Source organism: Dermacentor albipictus, chromosome 2, assembly GCF_038994185.2.
Source record: "Dermacentor albipictus isolate Rhodes 1998 colony chromosome 2, USDA_Dalb.pri_finalv2, whole genome shotgun sequence".
Lineage (NCBI taxonomy): Eukaryota > Metazoa > Arthropoda > Arachnida > Ixodida > Ixodidae > Dermacentor > Dermacentor albipictus.
In genome coordinates, this window is record NC_091822.1 from 113,498,283 (window position 1) to 113,511,275 (window position 12,993).

Genomic DNA, 12,993 nt, shown 5'->3' on the forward strand with positions numbered 1-12,993 from the left:
GGTGTAGCATTTAGGTGGGCGCCCCTTTCTGACTGGTCTATACAGCAGCAGTTCGGATTTTTCGGCCGAGCAGGCGAGTCCCGTGCCCACGAGGTAGTTTTCTACGCATTGGATGGCCTGTTGTAAACGTTGCTCGATCGCTCCGTCGCTGCCCGTTGTCGTCCAGATCGTAATATCATCCGCGTATAGCGTGTGATGCAGTCCTTCGATTTGAAACAGTCGGTCGGGCAACCCCAGCAGGACGAGGTTGAAGAGCATTGGCGAGATCACCGAGCCTTGCGGGGTGCCCGAGCTTCCGATGTTGATTTGCTCTGACTGTAGTTGCCCCACTCGCATGCGAGCGGTCCTTCCCGTGAGGAAGTCTCGGACGTAGTTGTACGTGCGCAGGCCGAGATTTAGATTGTCTATTTGTCGCAATATGGCATCGTGGCGAACGTTATCGAAGGCCCTCTTCAGGTCCAGCCCGAGGATGGCTCTCGTCGAACGCCCCGGATTGTCTATGATTTGGTGTTTTAGTTGCAGAAGGGCGTCTTGCGTGGAGAGATGTCTTCTGAACCCAATCATAGTGTGTGGAAATAAGTCGTTGTCCTCGAGGCAATCCGTGAGTCTACTGAGAAACGCGTGCTCCATTAACTTGCCCACGCAGGACGTGAGGGAGATGGGGTGCAGGTTTTCCAGCTGTAATTTCTTTCCGGGTTTCGGTATCAGTGTGATATTTGCTTCTTGCCATTGTCGGGGTAGCTTGCCGTGCGCCCAGCACTCGTTAATGTATTTTGTTAGTTTCTCGATCGATCCGTAATCGAGATTGCGTAGTGCCTTATTGGGTATTCGATCGGGGCCAGGGGCCGACTTGGTGTTCAGCTTTACGAGGGCCGCCTGGATTTCGGCTACGGAGAATTCCTTGTCTAGGGTGGCGTTGCTTTCTCCTGAGTAGTCTGGATATATTTGCGGTGGTGTTTGGGATATGTAAAGGCGTTCCGTATCCCTTAGGAATTGTTCTTCCGTTCCCCCGTAAGCGTGTATGATTTTGTATATGCCTTGCATGTGTGTGGTCTTGGTGTTGGCGGGATCGATCAGGTACCGCAGTATCTGCCACGTGCGACGCGTGGTGAGTTGACCATCCATCTCCGCGCATTTCTCTTCCCATTGTTGATGTTGCAGGTTAAGCGCGTGCTTTTCTATTTCTTTGTTGAGCTGTGCTATTCGTTTACGCAGTCTCCTATTGTGTCTCTGTTGTTTCCATCGGTGCTGCAGGTTAGTTTTGGCTTCCCACATGTGCAGCAACCGGGAGTCTATTGTCTCGAGCCCAGCTGTCGACGGGATCGTTTGCGTCATGCGCTCGATATCCCACCGCAGTTGGTCGGTCCACTGTTCTATATCTGTGATGTCTTCCATCTGTTGCTCATCACGATGTTTGCGTAGCCGATTCCAGTTGGTGATCTTCATTTGACGACCGGCATTGTGTTCCTGCGGACCGCCTTCTGCTTCTATGGAAATAATGTAGTGATCGCTCCCCAAGTCTTGCATGGTGTTTGTCCAAGTGACTTTGCGTGTGTTGCGCGTGAAAGTAAGGTCCGGCGTCGTGTCAGTGCTTACGCTGTTGCCCTGCCTTGTTGGTGCCGCGGAGTCGGTGACCAGCTCGAGTCCGGCGTATTGCGCCGTTGCCCATAGATGGGTGCCTTTGGGGTGATCGTGCTTGTAACCCCACGCCGTGTGCGCTGCGTTAAAGTCCCCCCCCCCCCCCCCCAATGAACAGCTGTTGCCCCTTGGCGATGCCGATTGCCCGTTTGAAGAGGACATGGAAGCGGTGCTGGCGGCATCTGGGACTGCTGTAGACGTTGAGTACGAAGATGCTATTGCGGGTCTTGCGTGGTGGAATTAATTCTACGAGAACGTTTTCGATGTCTCTGATTTTGGTATCGTGTTCGATAACTGTGTGCGCTCGCTTGACCAGTGTGGTGACGTTTGGTTTCTCCGCCTTGCCTGTTATAGACTATTACCCCGCGAGTTTGGCGGGACCATTCGTTTCCTGCAGTATGATGACGTCTGGGCGTTCGGGGATCGTTTTCAGGTATTGTTGTAAGTGCGCTCGTTTGTTTTGGTAACTTCTGCAGTTCCACTGCCATATCGTGTGTTTTTGTTTCGATGAGTGTCGGGCCATGCTTATATCTTGTTACATGTGTTGCGCCGCCTCCCTATGCGACGGTACGATCGTGCTGTTTGCGGCTTCTAATCTCGACAGTCTGAGGTGAACACTCTCTAGGCTCCGCTGGATGGTACGCGTGATGGACGCGATGATAGTTTCCTCGAGATTGCTGAAGCGAGCCTCGAGTGCATCTATTCGCGCGTCGCGTATCGCTGCGCGCGTGCGTTTGGGTCGTGTTGCCTCTGTAAGGGTGGGAGTGGGTCTTCGTTTGGTATCGGGGAACTCGACCTCGTCGTCCTCTATGGCTTCCTCTTCTGTTCCCTGCGTGGCCTGAGTGGTCTGTGAGGGAGCGGGCCTGCGTTTAGTGTCGGGGTATACGACTTCGTCGTCCTCTATTGGTTGTTCTTGAGTCTCATGCATGGCCTCTGTATCGGTACCGCTCTTCACGGCATGCTGGAGTTGTTGTATGAGGTCGTCTTTTTCGCGAATCTGTGTCTGCATGTGTTCTACTTGCTTCTGCAGCGCTTGTATCGCCTGTGTTAATTTAGTTACCTCCGTCTCTGTTTTAGCGGGTGCTTTGTCGCCAGCCTTCGTGGTTGGTGCTCGTTTTCCCGTGACCGCATCTGCCCAGCTCACCTTCTCGGTGGTTTCGGTGTCTCTTGTTGAGGTCCTTCTGGGGGTGCGGCTGCGAGACCGGCGTTGCTGCTGCTGCTGCCGTGGGTTTGGGGTGCGGCTCCGGGACCGGGAGCGGCCTCGGCTGCGGGTCCTGGATCTCGAGCGTGGCTTGCCGGCGGGGCTGGTGGCTTTGGCGGCCGCCTCCGCTTCCTCGGTGGCCCTGTGTCGTTCCCATTGCCTCTTTGTCACGACGTAGGGGGTCTTGTACCTTGCGCGGCAGTTGCGATCCGCTGTCATGTGTGTTCCCCCGCACAGCTTGCAACGTGGGGAGCACTGGTGGTCGGGGCCTGGGTTGAGGGCGTCACAACCACGGCACACTTTGTCCTGAGGATTGGGGCACACGTCCATGCGGTGACCGAGTCTCCCGCAGCAGTGACACATGTCGACTTGCTTGCGATACAGGGTGCAGCGAAGTAGGGCGCCGCCGTACCTGACGTAGGAGGGCACTCGCGGTCCTTGAAAGGCCACTATGACCGTCTTGGTATTACTGAGCCATTTGGCTGCCAGGGCGTCGGGGTTGCGGGCGTGAACGATGTTGGTGTGAATGGACTTGGCGTCCTCCTCCAACGGGATTCCCCTGATGATTCCCTTCACCGTGTAGTCGGGGGCCGTCTCATAGGCACTGACCACGTGGCGGCGATCACCGATGGTGATGGCTTCTAGTTGTCTGTACTTAGCGGCGTGAGTAGCGTGAGGTGTACTCACGACTATGATGTTTTGGCGGTTGTTGGTGCACACCGTGTCCTCCCCTGCTTCTTGCCCCGGTACGTTGGCCGCCCGGTAAATGGCCGACGCGAGGAGCACGGTTCCGGTGGCGGCAACGTCGAGGCCTCCTCTTGGTCGTATCACGACCTTGAAATCACTTCGTGGGAGTAGTGGCATTTTACTGTTCCTGATGACTTGCTGCTTGACGTTACGCTGTCTTTGACGCAAACGCTGTCGGTCGCCGTTCGCTCCCTCGCCGGTGCGGGAGTGGGTTCCGTTCTGGGTATTGCTTTGCGCGGCCTCGTGGTTGAATTGCGTCTTGTATCGAATGGTGCACCAACCGTTGCCTTGGAGAAACTCTTCAGGGGAGATGTCCTCCCCGTTCACTTGAACTTCCATCACCGCTCCGGCGAAGCGAGCTTCGGTGAGGGTTAGCTTGGAGCTGGTCAAAAGCCTCTGCGATTGGGAAGGAAGTCGTTTCCCACCTTGAATATGGTGCCAGTAGAATCTTGGTGACTTCCTGCACACGCTGGTGTTACTTTCATGAGGTGAATGAGCGATAATCACAGCGAAATTCTTGGAAAACGGAGCCGACGTGAAGTGCGTTCGCTCCCTTCGGCGACTTCTTCTTCTATAGAGAAACTGTAATATAAAATGACAAAAGGCGAGGACAGGCAGAACCACACACTACTCCTATTGTCGACACGTATACGTAAATGGAGTGGCGAACACGTACACGAAGTCGCGCTGCGGTCTGGGATGACCAGGCGTACCGGATGAAGAAGGTACACAAATGACAAAACACACGCACCTAGACGCAGCAGTCAGAACCGGGCCGCTTCGTTTCTCAGTGCGGCGCGAACAATCCTTCGCTAAGCCGCGCTTCCAACAAATTGATACACCCATTGCGTTTCTAGATCACTCTCTCAAAGGAACGGACCACCCAACAGCTACAGTCATTCATTGCTCATTCTCAATAAGAGTACCAATGCATTTTTATTCTTTAACTGACCTTGTTGCATTTATAGAAGGGGCGCCTGCAACAACGATGCTTTCTTCTTCTTTTTTTGACGACATGATCAGCTGTTCCAAAAAAACCTGGCTCGTGACTCTTGTGAGCGGGAAGATCTGCGCATTGAGTCGGGTCACGGCGTTGGCTTGTCACACTCTTAGGCGTATATGCATGCCACGGTGTGAGATGTGCACATGTGCGCGTTGCGATAAGATTTGCGACCAGCTGCCGTGTCTTGAAAACTTTGCGAACGACTCACAATCCGGAAGTATTTATTAAATGTAACGCACTGGGCGAATGAAATGAAAGATCTAATAGCTTGGCTGAGAGACTGAACCAGGCGCTCGAGATTCCGCGACCATCCCAAAAGACACAATGGGCTCCCCTGCTTCCGAAGCCTGATCAAGAGCAATGACGCAAGTTCTCCAATCTCAGCAAAGCCCTCACCACTATAGACAAGGTATACTTATTCGTCAGGCCCAGACTGAAGCACACCCTACGCCAGCGTGATTGCATCTGCTCTGCAGGCTCTTAGCCTAGGATCCCCCACCATGTCAACACTGTGGCAAACACCCGAAGACATCCCATATCCTTTCGTCCTGTGCACCATGTCCACTTCCCCTGCTTGCTCCTACGGACCTTTCTCCTAAACCCCATGTCAGGTGGCTGTCAGAAGCTACCAGCGCCGACGACCAACGGCACCTTGCGGTCTTTATCAGTGCTGCACTGAAGAATACCGCAAGCGCAGCTCTGGAATGAGGGCCTTTTCACCACGACCACCCAACATCAAAATAAAGTTCTTTTTTCTTCCTCTCTGAATTAAAACTACACGAGGCTTAGCGCTCTTCTACCTCATCGCTATGAGGGCTAAGGCGACGGTGAAATTGAGTGTTCCTGGCGCCGTCCTTGAAGACCTGGTTGCGATAAAATAAACAGAATGCCACTTCCGCACTTGGTCAAAACAGCTCTGGATTCTCCCTGCCAATTCCTATGCTGAGCTACTCTGTGTCATTACGATGCTGTGACTGCTTTTAATACGCGTATTTATACACCTCTTTGGAAAAGTTGTTTTTATGTCGTTTTTCCATCTGAGAAAGGTACCCAGCAACTCAGATCAGAAGTTGCAGGGTAACACCGAATTTGGTTTCTTTGCCTTACAATTATTGCGTACAAATTCGTGTCGCTTTTGCAGCCAAATTTCTGTTATGTTTGCATTCTATAGCTCTGAGACAGGACGGCAGTTTCTGCCGCACGCTGTGCATGTAACACGTACGCATGTCTTGCTGCCCTGAACAGGTAGTAAAATATTATGAAGTGGAAACAATGCTACAGAGGCTTTTTTAATATAGAGCCTTTTTCATTAAAAAAAACTCACGAAGATGTGATAAAGAGCCAACAGCTGTAATCGCAAAGTTTGCGAGCGAAAATAAAACACCATAAATGACAGAGTCAACAACGATGCATAACAAACTGGTGTCATTGTTCCTTGATTTACTTTATAACAGAGTCGCAGTAGAAAGAGAGAAGAACTCCAGCGTTTCCAGCTCCTTCTTTGCCTGTCGTTCCGGTGGCTGGTCTTTCGCCTTCGCTCGTGACTGACACGCACGGCTTTTCTCTGCAAAATAAAGGAAGACATTACCTATAAAGAGAACACAGCAGAGGGACACGCGTCACTCTCACGCTTCGATAAAAAGGTAGAGTGGGCAGCCCATAGGCTATTCAAGAGAATGTCGTTAACTGACACATTAGAACACTATTACAAGTAATGACGCGCATCCTAATAGTGATTGCACAGGCGTGTGTCGAGTCCGATATGTTTTGCCACTGGCGATCTCACGAGAACGCGCTTTTCTTCTTTTACGATATATTTCTGTTCTCAAGTGAAGTACGCTTGTCATCAAATAAGGGTAAGAACGGAACAATAACTGGTGAGAGCGGCTAAAGGGACGATGCAGCCTCGTCTACGGAAGAACGCATTTATATAGGGTCATCCTCGTTGTTTAAACGTTGTTAGCATTTCAGTACTAGAGGAATTGACGCATCTGCGAAAGTAAACGGAATGCGTTGCAGTAAATAAAGAAAATATGGGAGGCGGGCTACACAAAGTTACATAAATACAAGAATACAAGAACAGATAATAGCATTGTAGAATAAGGCAATTACTTTCGGTCATTGCTTTGATGGCATTCAGGAGTATAACTTGGAATGGGAAAGAACAACCATTGTGGGCAACATTGCACGATGGCCATTCGATGATTCGAAATTCTTTGTGGTGAAAACTGAAGCTCACCTTTGCCACTCAATAGCGGCAGAAATTACGCACTGCAATCGGTGACGAGAAGCCGCACCTTGTTCTTCTGCGTTCGTGAGTAACGATTAAGTGGTTATTTTTTTTCCTTTATGAGCTGCGGGTAATTTATGCAGTCGTGATGCTACCCTCAGGCTGGCAGATGACTTAAGCACTTCTGTCAAAAAAAGTAGGAAAAAAAAGAAGAGAGAAGCATATCGGCAAATGAAGTCACAGTTAACTTTGGAATGCCTAGCCGACTAAATCCGCTGTTCTTGAAAACTCAGGAGCAGGAGGCGCAACTACACGCGAAGCAACGCTGAAATTTAGAGGTGCAACACCGAAGAAACCAGGACTGAGCAAAGTTCATGCCTTCGTTGGTGCCCTTTCTGTGGACAAATGTAGGGCGTACACCATTCTTCATCGCCTCCATGGTCGCATAAAGAAGAGACACCGGGACAGCTTTGTCTGCAATGCGCCCGACAGGCTTCATAATGAGTGAGGCATTCTATCGTTTTCGAGGGACTATTATAATTAAAAGGCAGGTTTTGCAATTAACACTATACGTTAGAATAATGTAATTCTTCGCCTCTTTCGGAGGTGCCCCAGCTATGCAGGTTGCGTTTGGTTTGATTCGAGTTGGTGGCCTGACATTGCTTACCACTTCAGGACTGCGGCGTATCCGAGGGCGCCCAAGCGGTAGCCGTAGCTGAAACCGTACGGACTAAGGCCGTGCACGTAACGGACCCGCGCCGGGTGAGCATCGACTCTGTGGCTGTAGCTAACGCCAGTCGTGCGGTATCCATAGGGGGTAGCCACGTTGTGGGCTGTGGGAGTCACGGGTACCGCGCGATAAACGGCATGGACAGCCGCTACCGGGGCAGCATGGACAGTGTGAGCAGACGGCATGGCGTGCGCGTAGCTGGCGAGCGCGACGCCGTACGTAGGGACGTACGCTGCCAGGGCGCTGCTCGTCAGAGCGGCAAACAGGAAGAGGACCTACAACAAAAGTGAAAAAAACAAAGGAAAGACTCCTGTCATTGAGTGGCAGAAAATAGACGAATGTGAAACTAGCAAAGTGCGGTCCATCTGGCGACTCTGGTATTTACTCCCTGGATGGCTTCTCAGCGCTACATAGGCTAATGAACAACTTGAATTTCTGGCTTTGTCTCGCGCGCAGACAGTAGAATTCTGACGCGATTGGCAAGCGTCACTGACTTAGCGGAATTTTCAATGGTTGACATTTGTTTGTTGCAGGAAACGTGAAACACTTGCCAAGACAAGTATTTTTGGGTTTGATAGTCCGATACTTATCGATAACCCACAGAGAACAGTTGTGTGGCCTCGGCTCTTGTCTTCGCTACGACAAGCCGTCGTAAAGAAAACGGCTTCAGCACTTTAAAGGCAAAACGACATCCACTTTGTGAATTATTACGTCGTTTTATGTCTTGAGAAATTTGCCATTGGTGAAAACAACGTAGACGCAGCTCTAAAAATGTAATCTTTGAATACCACGTGTTTCCAAACAGTTTCTCTCTGTCCTTAGAAGATTAGTTGGCCAGGAAGCCAATTTTTAGGCTGATTATCCTCAATACCTTCCCGAATAGGATTAGGCGAGTACACCGATTCAGGAATAAAGAAAATCGAGCAAGTGTTTGGTGAACTGCGGGAGTGTAAAGTTAGGGCGAATGGTGTAAGACTGTTCGACCGTTGGTTAGCTCTTCGAGAAAGGGTGCTTTTTCGTAAAGCAGTGGATAAGATTTGAGCTGCGATGTTTATTACCTAAAATTACAATAGAACTTTATTAGGAGAGAAAGCCAGAACAGCAGCTTAATGAGAAGCGGGACACGTCAGCCTTGCTACATGCATAGTAGCAAGGCTCAACCCGTCTTGCGTAGCAAGACGGGTTGAATAAGATGACAAAATGACGCGATAGTAATGAACAAAGATATAATATTATAGAAGAAGCAAGAAAACAGAAACACGTCATACCCAGATGTCAAAATGTCAAAAGATGTCTTAAGTCCTGACTGTCGTAAGTACAAAAGCAGGGCCTTCAGATAACGTCCCGATTTCAGTCCCAGCGCCGAAAAATCAGTTTTCTGTCTGTCAGCGTATTTCAAGTGATCTCTTCTCTGCTAGGCGCACGGTAGTATAGCGTCGTTAATGACGTAGCACATGCTCGATGTACTCAGGTAATTTGCATCAGATAGCTAAGCTAGACAAACGCTACACATACAGCCGTGAAGTGCGAAGGCCACGAGGTAATAGTACAGTTGTCGCCTAGACATTGCAGCTTTACAGGCAACAAATTTCATGCAACGATTACCTATGGTGAGGTACAAAATTCTATACAGTGGCTTTTAAGTTCACGAACACAACGATACAGGGTGAGAACTAGAAAAAAACTCGGAGTTCTCGTTTGAGAAGCGCAAAAAGAGGTAAACTCACGGCAATCATGGCTGACTTGGACTCTCGCAGCTTGAAAGTGCTCAAAGAAATGATGGCCAGCTTGTGATGCAGGCCCGTCTTTATACTTTCCTCAGAACCCATCCACGCGTCACATCCGTTTTATTTCTTGCAATTTTAAACAAGCTGTAGCGCATGCAAATTTGAAAGATTTATTCGTGATCACTCCATGCGTTTTGCGCAAACGGGCCAGCCATAAAAACGGTTTTTTCCTGTAATACCTGAGTGGTTTTGGTCTGCATGAGCGTCGACGAATGGAAATTCGCCCATTGGAGATAATCGCTTCCCTTTTTTAGCATTTTTGCCGGGAGCAGTCTAAATATAGCGTTAACCACCAGTTTCTTTCGCTGCGCATCTTCAGACTCTAGAATATCATGGAAGACGTAATGAGCAGTTACTTGAATTTACATTCAAGCCAGAAGCAACTCAGATCAAGCTATGAGTCACCAAGCGTATTTGGCTGAGAAAGTTGTCTCACACGCAGTGGGGAAATAAACTACGTGTCTTATAACCTTGGACTCTTCGAGTTACCGCTATCTCTCCATCGTTTGCTCGCTGGCCGGCTGACCCAGCTTGCCCGCGTGTCTCGCCGAAATCTTCCTTTCGCGCTCAGATGCCACCGTGATCACAGTCGGTGAGTCAATGCCAACATTAAGCACAACAATCGGGTTGTTAGTCATCGCGCGCATGCAGATCTCTTTGACCTCGTATGTTTATTTTAGAGGTGGGTGAATGACAACGTTTATCAAGTACAGCAGGTATATTTATTTCGGTACGGTTAGGTACCGCGTCTGTGCTGACTAGTGCAAAACAAACAGATAGCTATCAGGGGCAAATGATCCTTTTTGAACGCAAGATCACGGAATGTCTCAAAGAAAGCTGCACGGAGAGCCGGTCAAGAATTTTAGTGCCTATTTTTAAACGAGCTGTTCAATAATATTGCCTGCTGCATGTCAAGCTTTTGAAGAATGATAAATAAATGGCTGCCGATAAAAAAGTGAAGTTGTGGAAAATGAAGCAAGAAAGGGCTGCTCAAGCAGCTGTCTGCTGTAGACACACGTAAACGTGACCGTTGCAAGGAACGCTTCACAGGTTATCTTGTACATGGTGAAACTGCCAGATGATAAGACTGCCGATGCACTAAATCCCCAAAACTACAAGCAAGAATCACAGGTTTTCCTTCCGCAGCTAAACCCTAAATCTTGTTGCATCACGTTGTCGCTTTGTGTTGTCTAGCCTCTCCACTCTGTCCCTGTTCACCAGCGCTAAAATTTTATTGAAAACATAGCTTGCAGTCCCGATTAGTTTCTGCGTTCGGCCAAGAGCTTTTGTTCTCTGATTTCAGATAATTTGTCTTACATTGTTTAGCAGAACAATCTATGACAAATTAGCAACGAGTCTCTATATGGTCAGGTTATGCGAAATATGCGATTAGCTTCGAATATCCGAAAATACGAAAGAATACTTTTTCGAACACGAATACAGATAGTTAGTGCATACTATTCCATTCGTATTCGTCCTCCCCTAGTTTATATATATATATATATATATATATATATATATATATATATATATATATATATATATATATATATATATATATATATATTCATTTATAGTTGTTGCGATCCTATGTAAGATACATTTACTAGATTGATACTTTGCTTTCACGTGCTAAAAGAGCGTAGGCCTAAAGAATATTCTACCAAGCGAAGTACACAGCTTGCGTCTCAACGCTAGTATGCTTATTCCATTCAACGAGTTCTAGGAAAGGAACAAATAATTGAAGATATTAATGCTTAACAATTATCAAGCTGAGGACAGACAATGCATTTTCATAAGGTGTGACCGGTGGAGCAGCGAACGTTGCGTGAAATAACGATGTTTCAATGACCACTAAACAAAGCAAAGAAAATACACTGGCGGAAACCACCAAGGCTGGCTTTTGATCAGCGATGACATTTCAGGCTACAGATCGACGGAAGATAAGCGCACAGGAAAACACACATGAACAGCCGAGAAAAACACAGGACTGCGCCTTTTCCATGTTTTTCTCGGCTGTTCGTGTGTGTCTTCCTGTGCACTTATTTTCCGTCGATCTGCAATGCACCATCTAGCCCGTATGCAGGTGTTAAAAAATTTAAGGCTATCCTGATGCACTTCCCGTCTGTTGCTGTCGGCCACGGGACATTTCTGGGACACGTTGACGTCCAATGCACTCTTCGCGCAAAACTGCTGAACATATCCTTTCCTCTTTCCCCACTACAAGGCAGACAATGGAGCTTACCTTGTTTAACCTCCAAATTTAATTATTGGGCGTGTTTTCATACTGTTTTGTGCACTCTCGCTTGCTTACGGAACTGCGCGTGACTTTCAATGTCATTTTACTCACTTCTGCGCATTTATAAACACGTGTGCGGACTTCGCAAATGTTCGTCATATTTCACGGTCTCCGGTGGTCTTCACTCTTTCTTGCGCTTTCAGTCCTGCTTGTCCTGCGAAAAGGAGTTCACGGCGTCAGTAAAGGCGTCTGACCATCCTTTGATTTCATAGTAAATAAAAAACAAATACCTCCATGCATGTATTTTCCGTTTAACTTCTCTCTCTGCGAGGAAGAGTCGAGTTTTATAGCAGGTAGCTTCTGAAGAAGGAGACCTGAAAATAGGCGCGAGAATGTTGGAGCATCTTTTATCAAGAAAGCCAGTAAGGGATGCCTTAACCAGTTATATATTATTTTACTTGAGGACACTTAGCGTATGTGAGAAGTTTCACTTACCTTGTTTATTCCACGCTTTTGTTTGTCACTGTCATAATTTTAACAGATAATATTGCACTAAATTGAAACGGAAGTAAATTATTGTTCTTTTCATTTGCTTGTTGCATTTATTGCTTGTTTTTTATATTATATGGTCGCCTCTAATTTATCGCCATTTTCTAGTGCCTGCTGTGTCCCAAATCCTTAGGGGCGAAACTTCCCTCAAGGCCAACTAAAATTTCCTGATTTAGAACGTGTAACGTAGAGAGGGAAGCATTAGGCAACCACTGAACCGATTTCAAACAAGATGTTTTGCATGTTAAACAGACAGCTGATTTCTACCAATTGTTGGAAACAGAATTTCCATCTGGTTCTTCAAATGCAAAAAGAAATTCTAGAAATTCGAAAGTTAAATATATCTAAGCGCAAAGTTCACATATCCTCCACTCTGCACCAAGGAGATATATCCCAGCTATGTAATCTGTATCTCTTAAAGATGCAGACGAAGCGTTACCGCTCGAGCTCCTGTCTAAATGTGTCGGAATGTGGGAATGAAGAAACCGTTGTTTTTCTGCATTGAATTCAGTGTATTCACTGCACTGAATTCAATGATTTCTTCCACATTTAAAAAAAGAAAAGTTGGTCTACTGACTCTAGGAGGCATATATTATTTTCAACCTAACATTTTATTTGCATAAGTTGTCGACTATCGCCAAACTTACTGAATTTCCAACGTTAAGCAAAAACTTTTTTTGAACTTCTGCAAACTGCCCCTACAATACATCGAAAACAAACGAATTGAGGTTTTATGCTGTTTCGAGATATACGACTGATTTGTGTGTAAGATTTTTGAGATATCCTCGTGAGCATTGTTAGCAATTTAGCTAAGTTGCAAACTCGCATATCAAATTTATCCGCTTCAGAGAACCTAAGAAATGTAGTTT

General features: G+C 47.5%; 1 protein-coding gene across 1 annotated transcript; it reads right to left on the reverse strand.

The window, feature by feature from the left end:
* Positions 1 to 1,211: 1,211 nt before the first annotated feature.
* Positions 1,212 to 9,320, reverse strand: LOC139056054 (uncharacterized). Its single transcript, XM_070533873.1, has 3 exons — positions 9,277 to 9,320; positions 7,487 to 7,824; positions 1,212 to 6,153 (listed from the first exon to the last, which is right to left on the reverse strand). Exon 3 carries the CDS (start codon positions 3,923 to 3,925, stop codon positions 2,174 to 2,176), a length of 1,752 nt encoding a protein of 583 aa, XP_070389974.1. The 5' UTR covers positions 3,926 to 6,153; positions 7,487 to 7,824; positions 9,277 to 9,320; the 3' UTR covers positions 1,212 to 2,173.
* Between the last annotated feature and the right edge of the window lie 3,673 nt (positions 9,321 to 12,993).

Excerpts from the sequence above, each read along its gene's own strand:
- LOC139056054 (XM_070533873.1), bottom strand. The coding sequence starts at position 3,925 with ATGGAAGTTCAAGTGAACGGGGAGGACATCTCCCCTGAAGAGTTTCTC.